This window comes from Chlorocebus sabaeus, chromosome 3 (genome assembly GCF_047675955.1).
Source record: "Chlorocebus sabaeus isolate Y175 chromosome 3, mChlSab1.0.hap1, whole genome shotgun sequence".
Classification (NCBI taxonomy): domain Eukaryota; kingdom Metazoa; phylum Chordata; class Mammalia; order Primates; family Cercopithecidae; genus Chlorocebus; species Chlorocebus sabaeus.
Window position 1 is genome coordinate 22,774,876 of NC_132906.1, and position 22,098 is coordinate 22,796,973.

The 22,098-nt window shown below is 40.2% G+C and overlaps 1 protein-coding gene across 3 annotated transcripts in view; it reads right to left on the reverse strand.

Moving 5' to 3' along the window:
- Positions 1 to 869: 869 nt before the first annotated feature.
- The window catches only part of TSC22D1 (TSC22 domain family member 1), a 144,225-nt gene continuing 122,996 nt past the window's right edge, over positions 870 to 22,098 (reverse strand). The window contains exons 1-3 of one of the 3 annotated variants that reach the window (XM_007960316.3): positions 4,527 to 4,598; positions 3,390 to 3,441; positions 870 to 2,226 (exon numbers count right to left, since the gene is read on the reverse strand). In XM_007960316.3, the coding sequence (XP_007958507.1) occupies positions 1,969 to 2,226; positions 3,390 to 3,392 (261 nt within the window). In that variant the 5' untranslated portion in view covers positions 3,393 to 3,441; positions 4,527 to 4,598 and the 3' untranslated portion in view covers positions 870 to 1,968. Of the gene's footprint in view, positions 2,227 to 3,389; positions 3,442 to 3,840; positions 4,599 to 22,098 lie in introns of those variants that run through there. The other 2 variants (XM_007960315.3, XM_007960311.3) reach the window with 2 other exon arrangements.

Here is a 22,098-nt window from a genome sequence, read left to right on the forward strand (position 1 = left end):
AATCTCCCACCAGCTCTAGATTAGAGAAATGAAGGATTCAGAAAGTTGTCCTTGTCCTACAAGGACTTAGACAAGCCTTAGAGCTTGGGATTGGCACACTTCCCACTGGGCAGGGGGCCACTGCTGAGGTCCCAGGTTGATAGATTGCAGAGCTGGTAAACCCACCCATTCACTTGCTCGCTCACATTACTCCTACTGCAGAGGAGGATCCCTCAGGCTCGCTCCTCAGGTGCCAATCTGCTTCAGGATTCCTTTGTGGTTTTAATTGTGGTCTATTTTATAGTCATGCGGAATCAACTGCAAGGACATCCTTACTCATGCCGTCCTACCCCAAATCATCTTTTGCTTAGACAAAACCAATGATTATCCCAGGAGCTAGAAACTCATCCTACACTAGGAGAAACCTCCCAACCCAGGGTGATAGGGTTCTTGAAGTGGAAATCAGCTTCTCCAACTTCAGTCTTTTGATCCTAGGTCTGCTTATGGCAATTATACAAATAAGGCTCCTTCTTCCTCTGTCAGTTCAACAAAAAGTGGAAGATTAAGATTTTCATGGACTCCTAGAATTTTAAAGCCAAAGGGGAATGTAAGAGATTGTCTCTTTCAAACCCCCACATCCGTCCAGGAGTGAAGCAACCTGTCCAAGTCACACAGTAATTAGAATTGAGCCGGACTCCTCCACTGTCTCTTCCCTTACCAGCTGAACAATGCAGTGTCAATTTCCTTTTACTTGATGTAGTCAAATCATGCCCCGACTTTTCCAACCATTCCACTCCCCTTCAGGATTTTACTAGTCAAATTGTTAAACTTTACCTGGAAACAGTTGTGGAAATGACTGCCATTATATTAACAGGGTCAGATGAAAACACTTGTTTATCAACATTTTATATGCTTTATTGAAAGTTGACAAGTGCAACAGTTAAATACAGTGACACCTTACAACTGTGTAGAGAACATGCACAGAAACATATGCATATAACTACTATACAGGTGATATGCAGAAACCCCTACTGGGAAATCCATTTCATTAGCTAGAATTGAGCATTTTTCAAAGTATTCAACCAGCTCAATTGAAAGACTTCAGTGAACAGGGATTTACTTCAGGGTATTCAGCAGCTAGATTTCAGATTACACAAAGTGAGTAACTGTGCCAAATTCTTCAAATTTCTTTAGGTGTGGTTTTTGTCATGTAGCAGTTTTTATGTAGATCTATATATAAAAGTCCACACCTCCTCAGACAGCCAATGAAACATCTAAATTTCAATCTGTACAACCTAAGTAGTAGTTACAGTCCTCTATTGTACAAAATAGTTACACTACATACACAAATATACAATAAGCAAAACCACCTTCATGGCAAGATAGCCTAGGTCCCAGCTACCTGTCACCATTTTGTCACTCTCATAGTTTTGTGTCATCCACTGTTTGAGAAGAGGCACAGTACTATTGTTTTTTATGGATTTTGGTGACAGTCGTCAAATTTGTACAGTGAACTCTGTTCCCCCTCATTTTAGTCTTTTTACCCTCCTTTCAAGCTCCTCCTGGGGGGAGGAGAGAGGCGAGTCCAGTGAGGAGCTCCATCGCTTCACAACCCCATGTAGGACACTAAGCGCAAGCAGGACAGAGAACCCTTGGAAGTGAGGGGTAGGGAGCCGGAAGGGATGGAAAGGCACACAGCTCCTGAGCATGAATTAAACCATTTCTCAGATATCTGCCAAGCTGCATGAGGTCCCAGTACATCCATGCTAATTCTCGGATTAACCTTTAATTCACCCAACTAAGAAATTTCTCCAAGCCATAAGCATATGAGTGTTTAATACTGGAAAAGAGAGAATGGCATATGTCAGTCTCACGTCTCTTTCGCAGCGAGCAATGAAATGGGTGACTGTGGAGGCAGATTCTCCCTAGCACATCTTCTCCGTCTGTTCAGTTCACACGCAGCAGCCAGTTCTGCGGGGGCATAGGCAGCTATGCGGTTGGTCCTGAGCCCTGCGATGCTGGCTGGGCGGGGGGCTGTGTGGTGCCCTGTGGCTGGGTGGTGGCAGGTGGGGAGCCAGTCTGCAGCTGTGCCTGAAACTGGGCAAGCTGCTCAGGACTGGCCAGTGTCTTCAGCAGATTGTTCTCCTGCTCCAGCTGGGAATTTTTCTCTATTAGTTCTTTGATTTGCTCTTTGAGGACCTCCACTTCTTCTCTGACCGCATACATCAAATGGCTTTTCACTAGATCCTGCAAAGAAGAGAGAAAAGGTTTAACTCACTATTTGCTATTTTCTGGACTCTGAGTTTCTAAGACATTATTTTATATGGCTCTCCCTATTTACATATTCCGCCTTTAAAGTTCGTTCAATGACACTTGGGGAAATCTGAATACAGCCATGACTGTACAATACTTGAGTTTAACGTATAAATGATCAAGCTTTGTAAAAGTCTGTGCTTCTCTACAGACGTTGGCCAGAAACGCCCAAGTCCGGCTTCCTATCTGAGACTGGGCCAGAGCCGGGCGCTGGGTCCCCGACTGAGACCAGCAGCGGGGATGTTCAGGCCACAGCGCGCCCACCGCGTCCCCGCCCCCAGGCCCCGCCCCACGCTCGCCCGGAGCCGCCTCCTTCAGCACCGGCTGCAGCCAGTTCCTACCGAACATGTTGCCGCATTTTCTTCCCTCCACCCCGCCCCCCCTCGCTTTTCGTGATTAAGCTGACATCACAGAAACCTGGGTAGACGTCGCAGCCAATGGGAGCCCGAGTTATTTATAGCTCCGAATTAAAGGTTCAGAGTTTGCCTAGCAACAGTGGGCAGAGAATCCCGTGAGAAGAGCCACAGGCGCTGCTCCAATAACAAAGAACGGCCAAGGCGGAAATAAAAAATAGGAGAAATCCAGGCGCAGGCTAAGAAAACAAAACTTTTCTCCGATTCTTCTTCATTGTGCAGGAGCCCGCGCCACCGGGGACCCGTTTGTGCACCGTCTAGAAGGCCCTTACCCAGGATCCCGACTTCTGGGGCCCTCCCCACCTCCCGGCTCCCTAGTAAAATGTTAGGATTCCTAGTAAAGCCACATCGCTAAAGGTGTGCTCACGACCAGCCGAAGGAGACACTGGGCCAGCGCTTGCTTCCCTAATAAATCCCCAGCAAAAAGGGTCACCGTGAGAAAATCCCCTTGTGTGAAACCAGTCCCGGGAAGGAGACTATTTACTACCCGCAGGGCCCCTTTCTCCCTCCACGGCTGCCGTGTTAGGTGGCTCCACGCTGGCCGAATGGAGACAGCGCCGGCATTTCTACGCGCATCAAGAGCGATCAACATCATCTGAACTTAGGGATGCACTGGTTCCACAAAACATCTTATTTTTGTGCTGTGCCCACATTTACTATAAATGATTTTTCATCAGTACATACCATAGCTTGCTCGATTTTGTTGTCAATAGCTACCACACTTGCACCAGAGGAGCTGAAAAAGAGGGAAAAAGGTCATCGATAAATGGTATCTTAAGCGTCCAAGATAAAAAGGATTTTGCAATTTTGTGATATTGCTAGCATCATATTTTGAATATTCTTTAACACTATGTAATGTATCACCCTCCAGAAAATGCCAGCCCCTTTCTTACTAACGAATATCCAGGCATCTCCCTATTTTAGTAAGCCACAAAGGACTAAATTACATAATGTGGGGAAAGCCTGTTCTCTGGCCAGATTTGAAAAAATAAGGTTATTCTAAACATTTCGAAAAGCAACATCCATGTCACCATAATCTCTCAGCAATGGACAAAGGAATTCTCCTATCTTTCACCTGTATTATTGTAAGTATCCCACGAATAAATTTAAAGAAACTATCCTAGCCGACATTTACCTATTATCAAGTCTCACAGAAGCGTTTTCAGTCCCCAGCAAGGATGACAAGAAAGAAATTGAAAAATGTCTCAGTTGGTAAACTCCTAGATCCATCGCCACTGGTCTACACCATTGGGATTTCATGCAATTGCAGCCAAAAACACCCTCGTGGAAAAAAAGAGGGAACACCAGCAGCCTTGTATAAGCTAGATAAAAATCTTCTGGCTTTCCGCAGCCCAGGGAGAAACAGAAAACGGCAGCCCTAATTTAAAGAAACCCAGCTTCTTGGGCTTCGTGATCCCAGGAAGATGCAGATCCCAGTGCCGTGCAGAGCCGCTTCCCAGATCCGCAGCCGGGCTCCACTCAGCTCTAGACCAGGACTCCCGGTCTTAGTGCAAAATATATGCAGGAAAGAGCTGCACCGATTGGCCGGCACGCCACTGGGACCGCCCCTTTCTCCCTTCCCCTTCTCCCTTCCTGGTCCTCCCGCTTCCCTGCTTCCCCGCCTCCCCCCACCCCCACCTCCGCCCCCATTCTCCGGATCCCGCTCGTAGGGTGGGCTGGCCTGGCGAGGGCCGTGCTCAGAGGGAGTGGGGTGCTGGGCCCAGAGGTTTCCAGGGCGGCCTCAGAACACTGGGCCACTGCTTCGGCAGAAAATGTGAAGGGTCCCTGAAAAATACTATAGGGGCCCCCGCACGTGCTTACGTTTAAGGGAGTCAGACCCCGACCCCGGAGCTGTGTCCCGCGGCTGCTGAACGGCGAAAGCTTCCTATTTGCAACCAGAACCGTCTGAGCTACTGGGCATGCCCAGTCCCACCACTGTAAGACTTGCAAGAGCTCGAGTGTCTTGATTTCAATTATCTAGTTCTTACCCGCAGCGGTACTGGGAGGATTTTATAGACGGTTTTATTTTTAAGGATAATAATCATCCTGCGATCATACTACTTTTTTTAATTTTAGAGGGAAAAAAAATCACATTTACTCTTTGAGAGATACTACCTTTTGTTTTATAGAAACAAAACAAAAAACATTATATATTCTTTGCTAGGCATGAGAGAAAGACTCCAGATAAAATCCAGGATCTTCCCAAAAAGCCCCCAGAGCCACAAACGTTAAAATCATATCTCCCTATTAGCACCTTCTCCCCAGTAATTAAATATGCCTTCTTCTATTTAGACCTAGAAAAGTCAATCCACAGGTTGAATTCCACATAGATCTATTTTTAGTAAGTCCCGAAGGCACGTTTTTGGAAGCTGAGTAACAATTCCTCTAAGACTCAGTCCCTCAATCCTATGCGCCTTCTTACATCAGAGGGATTGAAATATGGTCAAGTATGTATTCAAAGCACACAAATCCTTGAAGTTAGTCTCTTTGCCCATTTGCGTATTCAGAACCAGAAAAAAGAGGATATAATCGTGGTTAAAAATAGTTAAGCAGCCAATAGATGCTGTAGGCTCACCTCTGTTTCACCCTCTTGGCCACACTGACCAAATAATTCTCTTCTCCAAACCAAAATCAAGAGATGTGGGAATAAAATAGCTTAACCCTTTCAAAATTTCCTATATTAATTTAAAATACTTTCAGGGATGCATCAATTAAGGCTACAACTTAATATACTAGAAATCTAAGCCCTGAAGTTTACTTAATTATAACATAAACAGTTTGCAAGTCAATACATGCGAGAAAGAAGACTTAACCTCTACAATACTGCCCTCTAATGGCATGATAATATAAAATCCAAAAACTCTACAAAGTACTTGGGGAGACCTCTAATCTGTAGATAAAATTGTCTCATCACAAGTAATTCCAACATAAAATCTGACCGTAGAACATATATATGTAACACACGCACATGCACAAACACACAGTCTTCTCTCCCAAATAAGCATCTTTCCTCAAGCAGCATCCTTTCCTAAAATTGCCATCAGAGCCATTTAGACAATTTTTAAGTTAACTCAATGCTGATAGTGGGGGTAGGTGGATTTGGTTTTCAGAAACTGTCCAAAGTAATTAGGAACCAGACCAGATCTGGTGAGCGCAGTAGATGATGAAGACCACAATTCTCTTTTGGGTTAAAAACCAAAGTGGGACTAACTATAAAGCGATGAGATTCCCTTTTTACTGAAAGGTTCATATTCTCCAAATTTTAAGGTTTGGCTTTTAAATAACAGTAATTGTTAGCATATTTATAATTTATAAAAATTAAACATATTAACTCATATGATGCTTATTTTTTTAAAAAAAGATATCCATTTCCAACAAAAAGAGACTAAGTATAAGCTTAGAAATCATAATTATTTGGGAAGCAGGCATGTGGCCCCTAAGTCTATGAATGCTAACCAGAATATTATTTACTGCATGATAGTTTCTATATTTTGAAAGTTAAAGCTATACCTAAAACTATTTGTATGCTAAATTCCATGTACATATTTTAACTGAATGCCAACTTCACGAAAAAACGGTATTAAAGCACCATTTAAGCTATAAAAAGAGCTTTAAAAAACAAAACTCTAAGGTCATATAAAAAATTTTTAAATTCCCTCTCGAGTTTTAAAAAATTACTAAATTAACTGAATTTATTCATGCTGTTCTTCAACATAAACAGAAAGCTGTTTTTATTTCAATCATTTTAACTGATCATCCATTGTATCAAGCAAGAGAAGCAAATATAAGCAACCATAGTCTAACCCATTTCCCTATTGAAGTACATTACAGTTATTGTTACTACTTGGATATTTTAAATAAAATTGCAAGAAACATCCTTCTACATACATCCTTGAACATGTATGTGTGTGCGCACACTTCTGGAGAATTTGTTGAGCCAAAGGATTTGCAACTAATAAAATGATTAGCAATCTAATCTTTTCATATATTTCACATAAATATGCTAGATTCCTTTAAAACTAGACTTTTGTATGAAAACTGAAAAGATAATTTGAAAAAGAAGGCAAAGGAAATGGAAAGCTACATGGAGGGAAAACCCTTGGATCAGAAATGTCTGTGGCACAAATGGCTAGAATTACGTTCAAAGGCTCTTCTAATTGCAAGACAAACGATCCATATGTCTGGTGCCTCGTCAGAGCTAAGACTTGCTGACAGGGCAGAGAAAAACACTACAAGGCTTCCAGGAGAGATCCTTAAAGTCCTGGACCATGTAAGTCCATTTCAGGCACTGAGCAAAGATCAGGAGGTACCACCCCAGTGGGAACTCATACACATTAAACAGCCTGGACAACTGAGATTGAGGTATTTTCTGTTGTTGTCTGCCTAAGAGCCTTTTTACATAGACTCCAATTCAACCGCCACTGCATGTTGGTAGCAAGCATGACAGGATAGGAAAAGAGGAACAGGCCTGAGTGTTTCTGGTTCCTATAACATGTGCTTTTCTTCCAAACTTGATCTGACTTGGCCAACACAGGTACAGTCAGAGATTCAGCACTCAAGTAGAGTAACCTCTTTCTCCCCCTGTCCAAACTTCTTGCAAATCTAAAACAACTGCCAGGAAAGAAGCGAAGGCACATTACCCTGTACCTGACCAAATCACTCCTGTCTAAGGACTCCCACGTCACCTCCATTTTTCTAGTTTACTCTCACTAGGCATGGGAATATACTTACCAGGTTTAACAAATGAAACTACAGGACTATCAGTTAAATGTGAATGGTAGATAAACCACAAATAATGCTTTAGTGTTGGGTCCCACCCACTGTCAAAACAAGAAGAAATGCCAAAGAAATGGCTGTTAAATTCAACCACATTTTACATTTCTTTATCTCCACAGAAAGGCTGGTTGGAAAAAGCTTCCAAAAAGAACAGTGGCCAGGCGCGAGCGCGGTGGCTCATGCCTGTAATCCCAGCACTTTGAGAGGGTGAGGTGTGCAGATCACTTGAGGTCAGGAGTTCAAGACCAGCCTTGCCAACATGGTAAACCCCTGTCTATACTTAAAAAAAAAAAAAAAAAAAAAAAAAAAAAACAAATAAATTAGCTGACGTGGTGGCACACGTCTATAATCCCAGCTACTGGGGAGGCTGACGAAGAATTGCTTGAACCCGGGAGGCAGAGGTTGCAGTGACCTGAGATTGCATCATTGCACTCCAGCCTGAGCAACAGGGCAAGGCTCTGTCTCAAAAACAAACAAACAAAGAATCGGAAGAGAAACTTAAGGGATAAATCTAGGAGGTCCAACATCAAAATAGGATGCATTTCTATTTTGGAGAGAGAACAGAAGGAAGAGAATTATCAAATAATTTAAGAATTGTTCCAGAACTGAAGGACACAAGTCTCCAGTTAAATGACATGACCAAATGCCCACCACAAGAAATGAAAAAGCCCTCCACCGAAGCACACCACCCTGAAACTTTAATCACTAGGCAGACAGAGAAAATCCTAAAAGCTTCCAAATGGAAGAAACAAGTTACAAACACAGGGAATAGCAACAGAACCACTTTGCTGGCAGCCAGAAAAAGATGAAGGAAATGTCTTTAAAATTCTGAGAGCAAAGAGTTTTTTATCCAGAATTCTTTATTTGGCCAAATAATCATTTGAGTGTAAAGGTAGAATTAAAACATTTTTAGATACTGCAGACGCCAAAATGGAGGAGCAAATCAAGAAAAAAGGCAGGCATGGGAAATAGGAACCAGGAACTCAGATACTGGAGGAAAGGAAGGGAATCATCAGGCTGAAGTCCAGGGAGATCTCAGGGGGACTGCTGCTGGACAAGCCCAGGCTGCAGCTGGTCTGTACCTGGTCTGCAATGGTAAGGGAAGGTGGAGAACTCCAGAAGGGAGAGCTTCCGTGCTAATGAACACACAGATTATCTAACACATCTAAGCATTTGCAGGGCACAGGGGAGCTACTGATAGGTATATGATAGATCTAATGGAACAATTAGATAAGCTCAAAGCAGTTTGAAAACAGAGCAAGGAAGAAAACATGGAATACTCATAAATAAAATCTACATGACCCATATTATTTTTTCTTTTTTTTATGGATTTACCTTTAAAAAGTTAACTTTATCGAGAAGGTAACAGGAAGAAAAATTGCATGGCAGGAATGGTTTAGAAGTGCTAAATCCTAATCTACTATGACTTGATTACCTAAAATCTAAAATGGAAAAAGCAAGAAATAGTGTAAGTATAAATATATTACATAGAAATGTGGAGGTAAAGACGAGAAAAAACAACTAAAATTTAAAAGTGGCTGCGTCTAAGGCACCGACTGGATGAGTGAAAAAAGGGAACTGCTATTTTTTTTCCTATTCATTCTATTTGCTCTTTGGGTATGTACATATATTTTGATTAAGACACACACACACATACACACACACACACACACACACTTTAAAAGGTTTATAGAGATCTGCAGCACTTTTCCTGCTTCCAGGCTTCAGCAGAGTCCTTACCACACCTGCATGTAGGAAACTACCAGAGGCTTGGGAGAAAACCACCAAAAAGAAGCAGGCAGAACAATTTTCAGAAATCACATAGGGCAGGCACAGTTGGTATTACCACCCACCAGCCTAAATGAAAAAACTCTGTAAACAGGGACATCAGATATTCAGAAGGATACTGCCTAAGTCTCTATTCAGAAGGAGACTAATTCCCTTCAGTCTAGGACTCATTTAAGGGAAAAATGAGTCCTAGACTGAAGGGTGTTTTGGTCCTACATAAAGCAGTTTAAAAGGAAGCCCTGAAAGGTCAAACTGTTTCCAAGTAACTTAATTTTCTCTCAAAACAAAGCTCAAGAATATTTAATAAAGTCTCTAGCATCCAATAATTCACAATGTCTGGCATCCAATAAAAAGTACCAGGCATATAAACAAGCAGGGAAATATGACTCATGAGGAGAAAAATTAATCAAAATGACCCAGATATGACAAAGATGATTTACAGACAGGAACATTAAAAACAGTTATAACTATATTTCATATGTTCAAGAAAGTAGACGAAAACATTAGCATATTAAGGACAGGTGTGAGAAATGTAAGAAAACCTAAATTACATTATCAAGGTGAAAAATACAATATTTGAGAAGAAAAATACACTAGATGAGATTAACAGTAGATTCGATAGGGCAGAAGAAGTATTAGTGATATATGAGCAATAGAAATTATCCAAAATAGAACACAGAAGAAACATTGAATCAAAAGAACAAATCGGCCAGGTGTGGTGGCTCACGCCTGTAATCCCAGCACTTTGGGAGGCCAAGGCAGGTGGATCTCTTTAGGTCAGGAGTTCGAGACAAGCCCGGCCAATATGGTGAAACCCCGTCTCTACTAAAAATATAAAATAGTCAGGTGTGGTGGCATGCACCTGTAATCCCAGCTACTCGGGAGGCTGAGGCTGGAGAATTGCTTGAACCCAGGAGGCGGAGGTTGGAGTGAGCTGAGATTGCACCACTGCACTCCAGCCTGGGCCACAGGGCTAGACTCAAAAAACAAACAAACAAAAGAAAAACAAATCAAAAAAAGAACAAAGTGTCAATAAGCTGTGGGACAGTTTCAAGCAACCAAATATATCTGTAGCGAAGTCCCTAAAAAAAAAAAAGAAAAAAGAAAATAGAAAGGAGAGAAAACATTTTAAGAAATAATGGTAATTTTCCTCGCATTTTATTAAAACAATAACCTACAGATCCAAGAAGCTAAACCCCAAATAAGAACTGTGAAGAAGTCTACAAGGTGTATCATAATCAAATTGCTTACTATCAGTGATAAAATCTCAGAAGCAGCCAGAGGAAAAAAACTAGGTTATGTACAGAGCAACAAAGATAAGAATGATAGCTGACTTCTGGTTGGAAACAATGCTAGACAGAAGACAGTGCAGCAACATCTTTAACTGAAAGAAAAAAAAAAAAAAAAAAAACCCTGTCAATCTGTAATTCTATGCCCAGTGAAAACATCTTTCAGAAATTTAAGGTGAAATTAAGACTTTTCAGACACACAAAGCTGGAAGGATTCATCACTGTAACTCCTTCAGACAGAAGGAAAATGATACCAGATTGAAAAACTAGATCTATGCAAGAGAATGAAGAGCACCAGAAATGATAACTAATGGTTAAATACAAAACCTTCTCCCCCTTACTATTTAAATCTAAGATAACTGACTGTTGCCAGGTGTAGTGCCACATACCTGTAGTCCCAGCTTCTCAAGAGGCTGAGGTGGGAGAACCACTTGAGCTTAGCTAGGAGTTTGAGGCCATCCTGGGCAACATACTGAGGCTATCTATAATAATCACTGACTGTTTAAAACCAAAAATAACAATGTATGGGAGTGTACTACAATATGTAGATGTAAATGTATGACAAAGATAGAACAAGGGCTAAGAAGGGGGAGGGAAGTATACTGCTGAGTACATTATGGTAAGTTAAAGATGTATGCTATAAACTGTAAATCTAATAAGCTAACACAGGAGGATAAAATGGAATCATAAAAAATGTATAATCTAAAAGAAAGCAGAATAAGAGGAAAAGGGGAATCAATAATAGAATAAAAAATGAATACCACGATAGCAGATTTAAACCAACTGTATCAATAATCACATTAGGCTGGGCGTGGTGGCTCACACCTGTAATCCCAGCACTTTGGGAAGCCCAGGTGGGTGGGTCACTTAAGTTCAAGACCAGCCTGGCCAACATGGTAAAAACCCATCTCTACTAAAAATACAAAAATTAGCCGTGCATGGTGGCGCATGCCTGTAATCCCAGCTACTTGGGAGGGCTGAGGTAGGAGAATTGCTTGAACCTGGGAGGCAGAGGTTGCAGTGAGTCGAGATTGCACCACTGCACTCCAGCTTGGGGAATAGAGCAAGACTTTGTCTCAAAAAAAAAAAAAAAAAAAAAAAAAAAAAAAAAAAAAAAGAAGAAGAAGAAAAAGAAAAAGAAAAGAAAACAATAATCACATTAAATATAAATGGTCTCAATTAAGCACCTCAATTAAAAGGCAGATATTGCCAGTTTGGATGAAAAACCAAGACACAACTATATGCTGCCTATAAGAAATATACTTTAAATATCAAAACACAAATAGGTACAATAAGAATATAGAAGAAGATATGCCATGTTAACAATAAAAGAAAGCTGAGGTGGCTATATAACTCGAAGTAGACTGCAGTGCAAATAATATTATAAAGAATAAAGGTCATTACATAATGATAAAAGGTCGATTTTATCATTATGTTCTCTGACTACAATATAATTAAATTAGAAATAACATGAGCTTATCTGAAAAATTTCCAAATACTTGGGGAAAAAATACACACATCTAAGTAACCCATCGGTCAAATAAGCAATCAAAAGGAAAATTAGGAAGTATTTTGAACTGAATGAAAATAAAAACAAGGCATATCGAAATTTATTTCAATAAATTTAACAATTTAAACAAAAATGGACAAATTCTTATAAAGACACAAACTACCAAAACTCACATGAGAAGAAACAGATAACTTGAATAGTCCTGTATGTATTTACAAAATTGAATTTATAGTTTTAACTCTTTCTATAAAGAGAACCTCAAGCTCAAATGGTTTCACTGGTAAATTCCACTAAATATTTAAAGAAAGAAAGAACACCAATTCTATACAACCTCTTCCACAAGACTAAAGAGAGAGAAAAATTTAAAAAACCACTTTACAACTCATTCTATGAGGCCAGCACTCCCTTAACACTAAAGCCAGATAAAGACATTATAAAAAAGAAAAACTACAGACTAATAGCTCTGATAAACATAGATGCAAAAGTTCTTAACAAAATTTTAGCAAATCAAATCCAACTATATTTAAAAGAGTAATATATTATTAACAAATGGCATTTATCCTGGGAATGCAAAGTAAACATTCAAAAATCATGTAATTCACCCTATCAACAGACTAAAAAGAAAAAAGTATAATCTCATTATATGTAAAAAAAAAAAAAGCATTTGACAAAATCACCATCCATTCATGATTTTTAAAAAAGGAAAAAAGAAAAACTTTAAGCAAAATAGGAATCAAAGGAAACTTCCTCAACCTGATAAGGGGCATCTACAAAAAACATTCAGCAGACATCATACGTAACAGTAAAAGAATGAATGCTTTCCCCCTAAGACTGGAAACAAGGCAAGAGTCTACTCTCAGCATTCCTATTCAACATCATACTGAAGGTAACAGCCAGGCAATAAGGCAAGAAAAAGAATAAAAGTCATCCAGACTAGAAAGAAAAAAAAAAAAAAATCTATTGACAGATAACATGACTATCTATGTGGACACTCCCCCAAAAATCTGCAAATAAATTATTAGAACTAACAAGATACAAGTTTCTCGAGGTCATGAGCTAGAATTTCAATGTACAAATATCAAATATATTTCTATATACCAGCAATGAACACAAAGTGAAATTTTAAAACAAAAATACATGAAATAGGTATAAATCTAAGAAAATATGTAGAAGAGCTCTATGCTGAAAACTATAAAACATTGCTGAAAGAAATCAAAGAGCACCTGACAAATGACAAGATACTCCATCTGTGGATTAGAAGATAATATCATTAAGCTATCAATTCCACACTTCCGAGCTACCGTATAGATTCAGTATAATCCCTATCAAAATTCTAAGACATTTTATTGAAAATGACAAAGTGATTCTAAAATTTATGTATAAAAGCTAAGAAACTAGAATAATTGAAACAATTTTTGAAAAAGAACAAAGCTGAAGAACTCCCATTACCAGATCTCAAGATTTTCTGTAAAGCTGCTTGCATCACCATAGTGTGGTGCTAGTAAAAGGACAGACACAGAGTAATGGAACAAAACAGATTAGTCAAAGATAAAGATACACACACACACACACACACACACACACACACACACACACACGCAGCAAATCGATTTTCCACAAATATGTAAAGCAATTCAGAAAAATCTTCAGCAAATGGTACTGGAACAACTGCAAAAAACAAATACAACTGATCCATTCTTTACACCATATGAAATATTAACTTAAAATGATCATAGACTTAACTGTAAAATCCCAACCTATAAAACTTCTATAAGAAAACAAAAGAGAAATCTTTTGAACCTGAACCAGTAAAGATTTCTTAGGTAAGACACCAAAAGCACAATCCATGGAAGAAAAAAAATGGATAAAATGGACTTTTACCATAATGAAAAACTTGTTTTTTGAAAGATAATGTTACAAGAATGAAAAAACAAACTATAGACCAGAATTAAGTACTGCAAGTCACATATCTGATAAAGGACTTATATCCAGAATATATAAAGAACTCAAAACTCAATAGCAAGAAAGCAAACAACCCAATAAAAGAAAAGGGCAAAAGACATGAACAGTCACTTCATCAAAGATATATGGATGGTAAATAAGTACCTGGAAAAAATGCTGAACACCATTAATTGTTAGAGAAATGCAAATTAAAACCATGATATGCCACTACACACCTATCAGAATAGCTAAAATATAGTTTAAAATTTTAAACCTGAAAATACAAAATGCTGAAAAGAAGGCAGAAAAATTGGAACACATATTGATGATGGGAATGCAAAATGGTACAACCACTTTGCAGAAGAGTTTTACACTTATTTATAAAGTTAGACACAGAGTTTCCATAAAAACCAGTAATCACAATTCAAGTTATTTATCCAAGAGAAATGAAAACATGTTACCACAAAAATTTGGACATGAATGCTTAGAGTGACTTTATTTTTAATCATCCCAAACTAGAAACAAACCAAATGTCACTCAACTGGAGAATGGATAACAAACTATGGTACATCTAGACAAAGGAATAATACTCAGCAATACAAAGAAACAAACTACTGATACACATAACAACCTGAATGAATCTCAAATATAGTATGGTAAGAGAAAGAAACCGCAAAGATTGCAAATCATATGATTCCATTTATGAGACATTCTGGAGAAGGTAAAACTATAGAGAGAAAAACCAGATCAGAAGTTCCCAGAAACTTGGGGTAGGGGACGGGGATTGTTGTGAGTGATGGAACTGTCTCATATCTAAATTGTAGTGGTGATATGCCCACTGTTTTTCCAAACATGTAGAACTCAAAGATGGGAACAGTAAACACTGGAGACTCCAGAAGTGGGGAGGGAGGGGAGCCAGGGCTGAAAGGCTACCTATCAGGTACCATGTTCACCACTTGGGTAACGGGATTATTAGAACCTCAAAACTCAGCATCACATAACATACCCATATTACAAACCTGTGCGTGTATGCCCTGAATCAAAACAAACAACACTATTGCTGTATACTAAAAAGGGAAACTTTACTATATGTAATTTACATCTTAAAAAATGAAAAGATGACTGCCCCTAAGTAGCAGACTGGGATGAAAAAAAAAGAAGAAGAAACTGATAATTTTTTAAATTCTATCTAATCTTTATATTTTCATGTATCATTTTTTATTGTAGTAAAAAACACATAACAAAATTTACCACATTAACCATTTAAAAATGTATAGCTCAGTAGTGTTAAGCATATTGTTACTACTGTGAAATAGATCTTCAGAACTTTTTCATCTGCAGATCTGAAACTATCTATTAAATAACTTCCCATTTCCCCTTTCTCCTGCCCCTGGTAACTGCCACTCTAATTTCTATTTCTATGAATTTGGCTGCTTTAGATACCTATCCTTTCTTTTTTTTTTTTTTTTTTTTTTAATAGAGATGGTGTCTCACTATGTTGCCCAGGCTGATCTTGAACTCCTGGGCTCAGGCAGTCCTCCCACCTTGGCCTTCCAAAGTGTTGAGATTATAGGCGTGAGCCATCATGCCCAGCCTACATGTAGTATTTTGATTTAAAACATTTTAAACTAAAAGAAAAAAAAGGGAACAAAAGCTATTTTAAAAAATATAATACAAGGACTTCAATATAGTCATCGAAGAGACCTAAAAATGCCTATTTTATAACTAATTGTTCTATCATTATATAAAATGCATTACTAGGCTTGAATTTTTTTAACTATAATTTTGCTTTGTTCTTAGAACTGTTGAGTTTGTTGGTGATTAATCATTCCTAAATCCCATATTAGCGTTAAAAGATTTGTAAAAATTAAATACTTGCTTTAAGTGTGAGAATTTTAAAAGTCCTAACAAAATGCTAACAGATTTAAATATAATCTTTTATTTACATATAGCACATGTATTTACCCTCTGTAAATACATTTTTTTCTGTATTTTTCTCTCTCTAAACATTTACAATTACTTTTAAATTGTTACAATTCTAGACACAATTTTTAGTTTTCCCATGGCTGTCTTCACCTTATTTAACATAACTACTAGTTCCAAAAGAATATCTATAATGCTAAGAAGATCCAATGCTTTTTTGTTTTGTTTTTTTTAAGATGGTAAGGGAGACTTTAAGAGGAACTACTGCAGTGGGAGAGAAATGGGTCTCAACTCCCCTCAATGCCCTTCAGCAACAGGACTCAAATGGTTAACATTCTTATTTTACTTTTTATCTTCATGAAAATAATAAGCATTTCAAACCCAAATTTCTTCATAAATTACCACTTCTGCTTAATAGTGGTAGATTATGAAAATCTGGAGCCACAGACAAAAAAGGAATCACAGATTTAGAAGCCAAATGATATTCTATATAAAACATCTGAAGAAGTGAAAAGTTGTCCTGATTATGATTTTCTATTTCGAGAACCTCATGCAAGTGAGGTTGCTGCATGAAGTGAAAAATGAATATTATTTCTCTTTTACTTTTGCACAGCTATGAAAAATAGATGCTTTGAGCGCTTTTTAAAAATAACTAGTTACTTTAAGCTAATTTTCCTGCTAAATTCCAGAAGAAAACAACAACGATAAGCAGTCCTAAAAGAGCTGGTAGGAACTAGACTAACCGACTAACCATTTTTCTATGCATACAGAGCCACTTAGGGCCATTAGAGGCAGTCTCTTGGTGACCCTAAAACAATCAGATGAAGCTCAATTACACAGTTGTATTTACAAAGGTAAAGATAAATTTAAGGATATTACCCAGCTCCAGAATGTCTAATGTAGTACAGGCCTAGGTAAGCATTAACACATTGGCAAAGTTGACTCTCTGTGCTGGGGACACAGTGTGTGTATAATAAATACCACTGCTTCGATCAAGGGACACATTTCTGTATTATGGCCTCCATGGGCAGCAGCTCTGTGACATAAATGGGGTCTGAGGGTTTCTTTAACCCTCTGATCTATTCAGAATTTTAAAGCAAAATGGACCTTGGAGATATTTAATTTCCTTATTCTGTAGGTTTAGAAGTGGAGGCCCAAAGGCATTAGGTGCTTTGTCCAGGGTTTACCTAATCAACTGTTGGATGGAGCATAGAACCAAATGCTGATTCGATATTAGTGTGCCCTAGAAGTGCACACCAGAAATTCGAGATCTGTGTGTGTGTGTGCACGCGCGTAAGATGTTAGAGCTGGAAGAGCAAAGGGATCATAAAGGGAAACGCCCTTCTGCTGATCTCAACGGAGCCACAGTAGTCATCGAAAGCCACCCATTTTACAGATGAAGAAACAAGCTGGGAGGCTGTGTGGAAACCAAAGCCAGAGTCCCACGCTGCTTATGAGTCAGGCAGCCTGGCTGCAGGGTCTCTGGGCCTAGTCTAGAGTGGAGATGGTGAGCTCTTGGTGAGACCTAGCCCTCCACAGCTTCCTTTCTGAGGGTGGGCAGGCTGGCAGGGCCACTCAGATCAGTCCCAGTACCAGTGAGGTCTACAGTTTGAGAAGGTACTCTCCAGGCACTGGGACAAGGTCCCGGCAGAGAAGGGGGCTCACCACAGACACAGAGCCACACCTGCTGACAGACACATTATTTAGTGAATGTGCGTAAAGATGATTTTCAAATTGTGCTTTCATTAGTCCTGCCAGTTCCTTGCAAAGCCCTCAAGAGCTCTGAGACGACGAGTTAGAGGAAGTCCAAGTGGATCAAAGAAAATGAAGCTCACTTGTAAAGAAGGCAGGCAGGCTGTGTCCCCCAGGCTCGTGGCCAGGAATAGGAGACATGGCTTTAGCAGCACATCACTGAGAACTTCTGTGGTGTCCCAATATACCCCAAGGATTTTTACTCTAGGTGGTCATCACCTTGGATCTCCTTCCATATCATCTGAGTGTGATTCGGACATTGCCACATTCTCCTTCATCCACGATTAAACAAGGGTAAGAAGACAATATGATGAAAATAATCAAGTGTTGAGTGGGGCCAATGAAGTGGGAAATAAAAATTTACAATGAGAATGAGGGTCACTTTTTAGCATTTAAATCTGCTGCCAACTACTGTAAAAGAAATGGTCAACATAATACATCTTAGCCGGAAAGATAGAAACTAGAATTTAAAAACTTTCTATACATTAGCTCTTCAGTCATTTCTTTATTGATTTACCCGCATTTATTTAACAACGAGCACCCATGAAAGGCCAGGAACTTCAGGCTTGGCACCACAGTTATCAAGATGAGTAAGATACAATCCTTGCTTTTAGTGACTTGGGGGCAGTTGCAGGGAACAAGGGGAGAAAGACATACGATATTTCGTATAATGTGAGTGTATATAAAAAATGATGGTTAGCAGAAAGCAGCCTGGGAGTGCTTCTGAGAGCAGAAGACTTACCCTCTGGGTGTTGAAAAACAAATAGGAGTTATCCAGTTAGACTACAAGGTACGAAGAGAATGAGAACACTCCATGAAAAAAGAAGGGCCAGGCAAAAGCCAGGGTCATGAAGCAGCAAGCTGAGTTTGGACACCTCGCAGTAGTTGAGTGTGGCTAGGGAATAGGAGGTTGGGGTTTAGCAGTGGGAGATGAAGAGAAAGGCAGTAAAAGGAAAAAAGGTTAAGACAGGCTGGGGCCTCACAGGCCATGTGATGGGAGACTGGACTTAAGTCTGAGGGCAATGAAGGTTCACACAATAGGGTTTAAAGCAGGCAAATGATGCAACGGGATTTGTGTTTTGGCAAGGTCACTCTGACCACAATGTACAAGACTACAAGAGATGGAACTGGGGGTAAAAGGAAGGAAATAATGAGGGCCAAAACCAAGAAGCAAAGGGGAGACAGAGAGAAAAGTGGGATGGATTCAAAGACATTGGGACATAGAACTGACAGAACTGGCTGGTGTGAGGTAAGGGAGGCAGGATGGCTCACAGGTTTCTGGATTATGTGAACAGGTGGAAAGTGATGCCATTAGCCAGAATAACGCTGTAGGCTAAGGGGAGTAAACCGGTGCTGGGGTATAACACTGACAGGACTTACTAGGCAGTGGGAAATATGGTTTTGGAACTCAGGAGGGGTCGAGCATAAAAAAATATTGGCATAAGAAAAGTTGTTAGGTAGCAGTAAGTCTCCTTGGGAGTGGATGAGATAACCTCAGAAATCCATATAGGAAAGAGATGGAAGAGCTTGGCGGTCGCACACATTGGAGCAGCCATTTGGCATAGCAAAGACACCTGAGTTTCCTGCGGGTCTAGTGGACACTACAGAAGGCGGCCAGGCTTGAGGCATCTGCGAGAACCTCGAATGGGAGAGTAGCCTCTACCTAACGAGGAGACCAAGACAATGAAAGTGATTTAACTGTGGAGGGAGCGAGGAAATGAAGACATCAGGTCAGCTCTCCAATGCCAGGTACCCTACGAAGCCAGCAAATATGTCCTTCGAGAAAGCCCATGTGGGATGGCAGCCTCACAGAATGAGCCAACGGACAGTCCGTTTGACAGAGGGAGACAGACGGCAGCTGCAACCGTGACAGAAGCGGGACACTGCAACAGTCGACACAGAGACTCTGCCCCTCGGTTCTTCCTTCCCACCTCCATGCGAGTGCACTGCTACTGCCAAGACAGCGGGATGCATGTGAGAGCCAAAAACAGCCTCCACTCCAGGAGTGGAGTTCTTTCTCTCCTTTTCAGGGAAAGAGTGGGCAGAGAAGAGAGCTTTGATTCTGACATGAGAGTCAAATTTCAAAATGCAAAGAACTGAGTGTTTAAAAAATGGTAAGTAACTGTTTAAATGACCAAAATTAGCTGGAAAGTGACAGAAATGGGTTGACATGCTAGTAAGGAAGCCTGCTACCAGAGTGAAAGGGTGATTCAACTGAGCACAATTAATAGCAGTTATTAGGAGAAAGAAAGACAAACCATGACATGCATATTTCTCACCAATGAATTGAGACTTTAAGCAAATGGCTCTGGAGGGGATCCAGAAGAATGCGACATGAAGCCACCAGCTGAGGGCCAACTGTGACATGAGGCCATATCGTGGAAGGGGCTGAGGAGACCCCAGTGAGATATAGGGGGCACAGCCCCTTACCTGTGAGGCCTGTTGGGGCCACTGCGCGCCCATATCTATCCCACCGATCACAAATATGACATCCGCCATGGCTGACCGAGGAGAGGACTGCAAGCTCACCAAGGGCTGCCTGGCAAGGACACCTCTGTGCTTTCCCACTTTTGCACTCCCGGCCCCACATCAGGGACTTGTTCAGTCAGGAAAGCGGACAGGGGACAGACTTAGATGGAAACAGTCCAGGTCCTGTCATGTCGATTCCAAACTGCTGGAGACACAAGCTTAGTCTGACCTGACAGAAGAGGAGAACTTTGAACAAAACAAGATATAAAGCTATCAAATAACATAACTAAGTCTGAAGTACCCCAATGAGGTTAAGTAACCAGAAGTAACTAACAAGTCATGGAACTAAAGTGAGATGTTGTAAGGCAACCCCGATGTACAGCAGAAAAGAGGGACAGAGTTGGTGGGAACTACTCGAAAAAGGAAACTGTTGCACACGCATACCCCAATTAATCTTTACTACTCTGAGGCAGTAGGTACCATTCTTTTCTTCATTTTAAAGTCAAAACGTCTGCTTGAAGTTGACGGCCTCCTCTGTGCCCAGTCCCCTGCCTAATGTGTGGGTGACACGCTACAGTGGGCACCAGAGTGAGGGCACACTGTGCCCCCAGAGCCCGAGCACAGGGAGCCTGGGCCTCTGCACCTCACAGGGCGCCATGCCACCACTGTCCTCATGGCCTGGCTGGGCTACTCATGGGGAGGGGTAAGTATGTCTTACAAAGCAACTTGACTGCACTCTAGGAGCATCTGCTTGCCTTCTGACAGCCTGGCGATGCCCGCACAGTACTGCCAGCTGCTGAGTGACTATGGGCCACCATCCGCAGGCTACACCCAGGGAGCTGGGATCAGCCAGGAGCCCCACTGAAGAGTTGGGAAGAGATCAAACCTGCCTACGTGGAGTAAGAACAGAATAAAGAGACTAAATCGAGGCATTATTCACTCTAGAAAGTTAGTAAGTGCTTGGCTGAAACCGAACAGAGTGCTGTATCTTTGCTGCTTTTGGCTTTAAAGGTTTTCCATCTTTTTACAAGATGAGAAGTTACGGTTCACCTCCCCTGTTCTGATGAAACTCTTGGTTTCAAAATGCTAACAGGTTGGTTTTTCCTCTCATGTTTCACCAGGCTCTGAACTACAGTCTCACAGATTGAAAAAGGATTTTGCAGTTAATTAGAATTCACATTTTCAGTAGTTAGGAACTATCCAGGTTATTTTTTTAAGCCTTGATTTAAAAGGTGCATGTAAAGTTATCTTAGCAAACTGTAGTTTGCCTCCAAGATACCAGTGTCTCCCTTTAACCTTCTCTTTTGAGTATGTTTCTGTGACCCAAACTGTTCTCTGTTAAGCTAATACAACTATAAGGATTTTAATGCATACTGACAGCGCACTTAGTAGCCAGTCCTCGTTTCTGCTTAATATAACTTCTTTTTTGCATAAACATATGCATAACTATTAGTGCACTGAAGTCAATTTTTAAAATGCACAAGTTATAAATACAGCAGAGCAACCGTGTTCCTAACACGGAATACCCAAAATGTTCAAACTAAGACTACCAGTAGATTTCAGCGAAGCATACTTTATGTTGATCAAAACTGGAAGAAAATAACTGTTTATATCTTTATATGTATTTATTACTTGATGCAATAAAGTTATTTTCATTAACATAAATAAAGAAATCTGAGAGTGGTCAGACAACTTACCTAAGGAGACATATGTTTAATAAATGGCAGAGCCGAGATCCAAACTCAAGTCAGTCGGCTTTGGTACAGGGCATGACTCAATAATCTAGCAGAACCAAAAAGTGGGCTATTTCTAGACACCCCAGAAATAGGCAGTTCAATTAATTTCGTTAAAAACTGACACCTGTCCTTAAAATAGTAAATGTTACTTCTAGTCATCATGGCTAGACACCTTCAGACAATTTATATCTAAAATATACAGATTTATC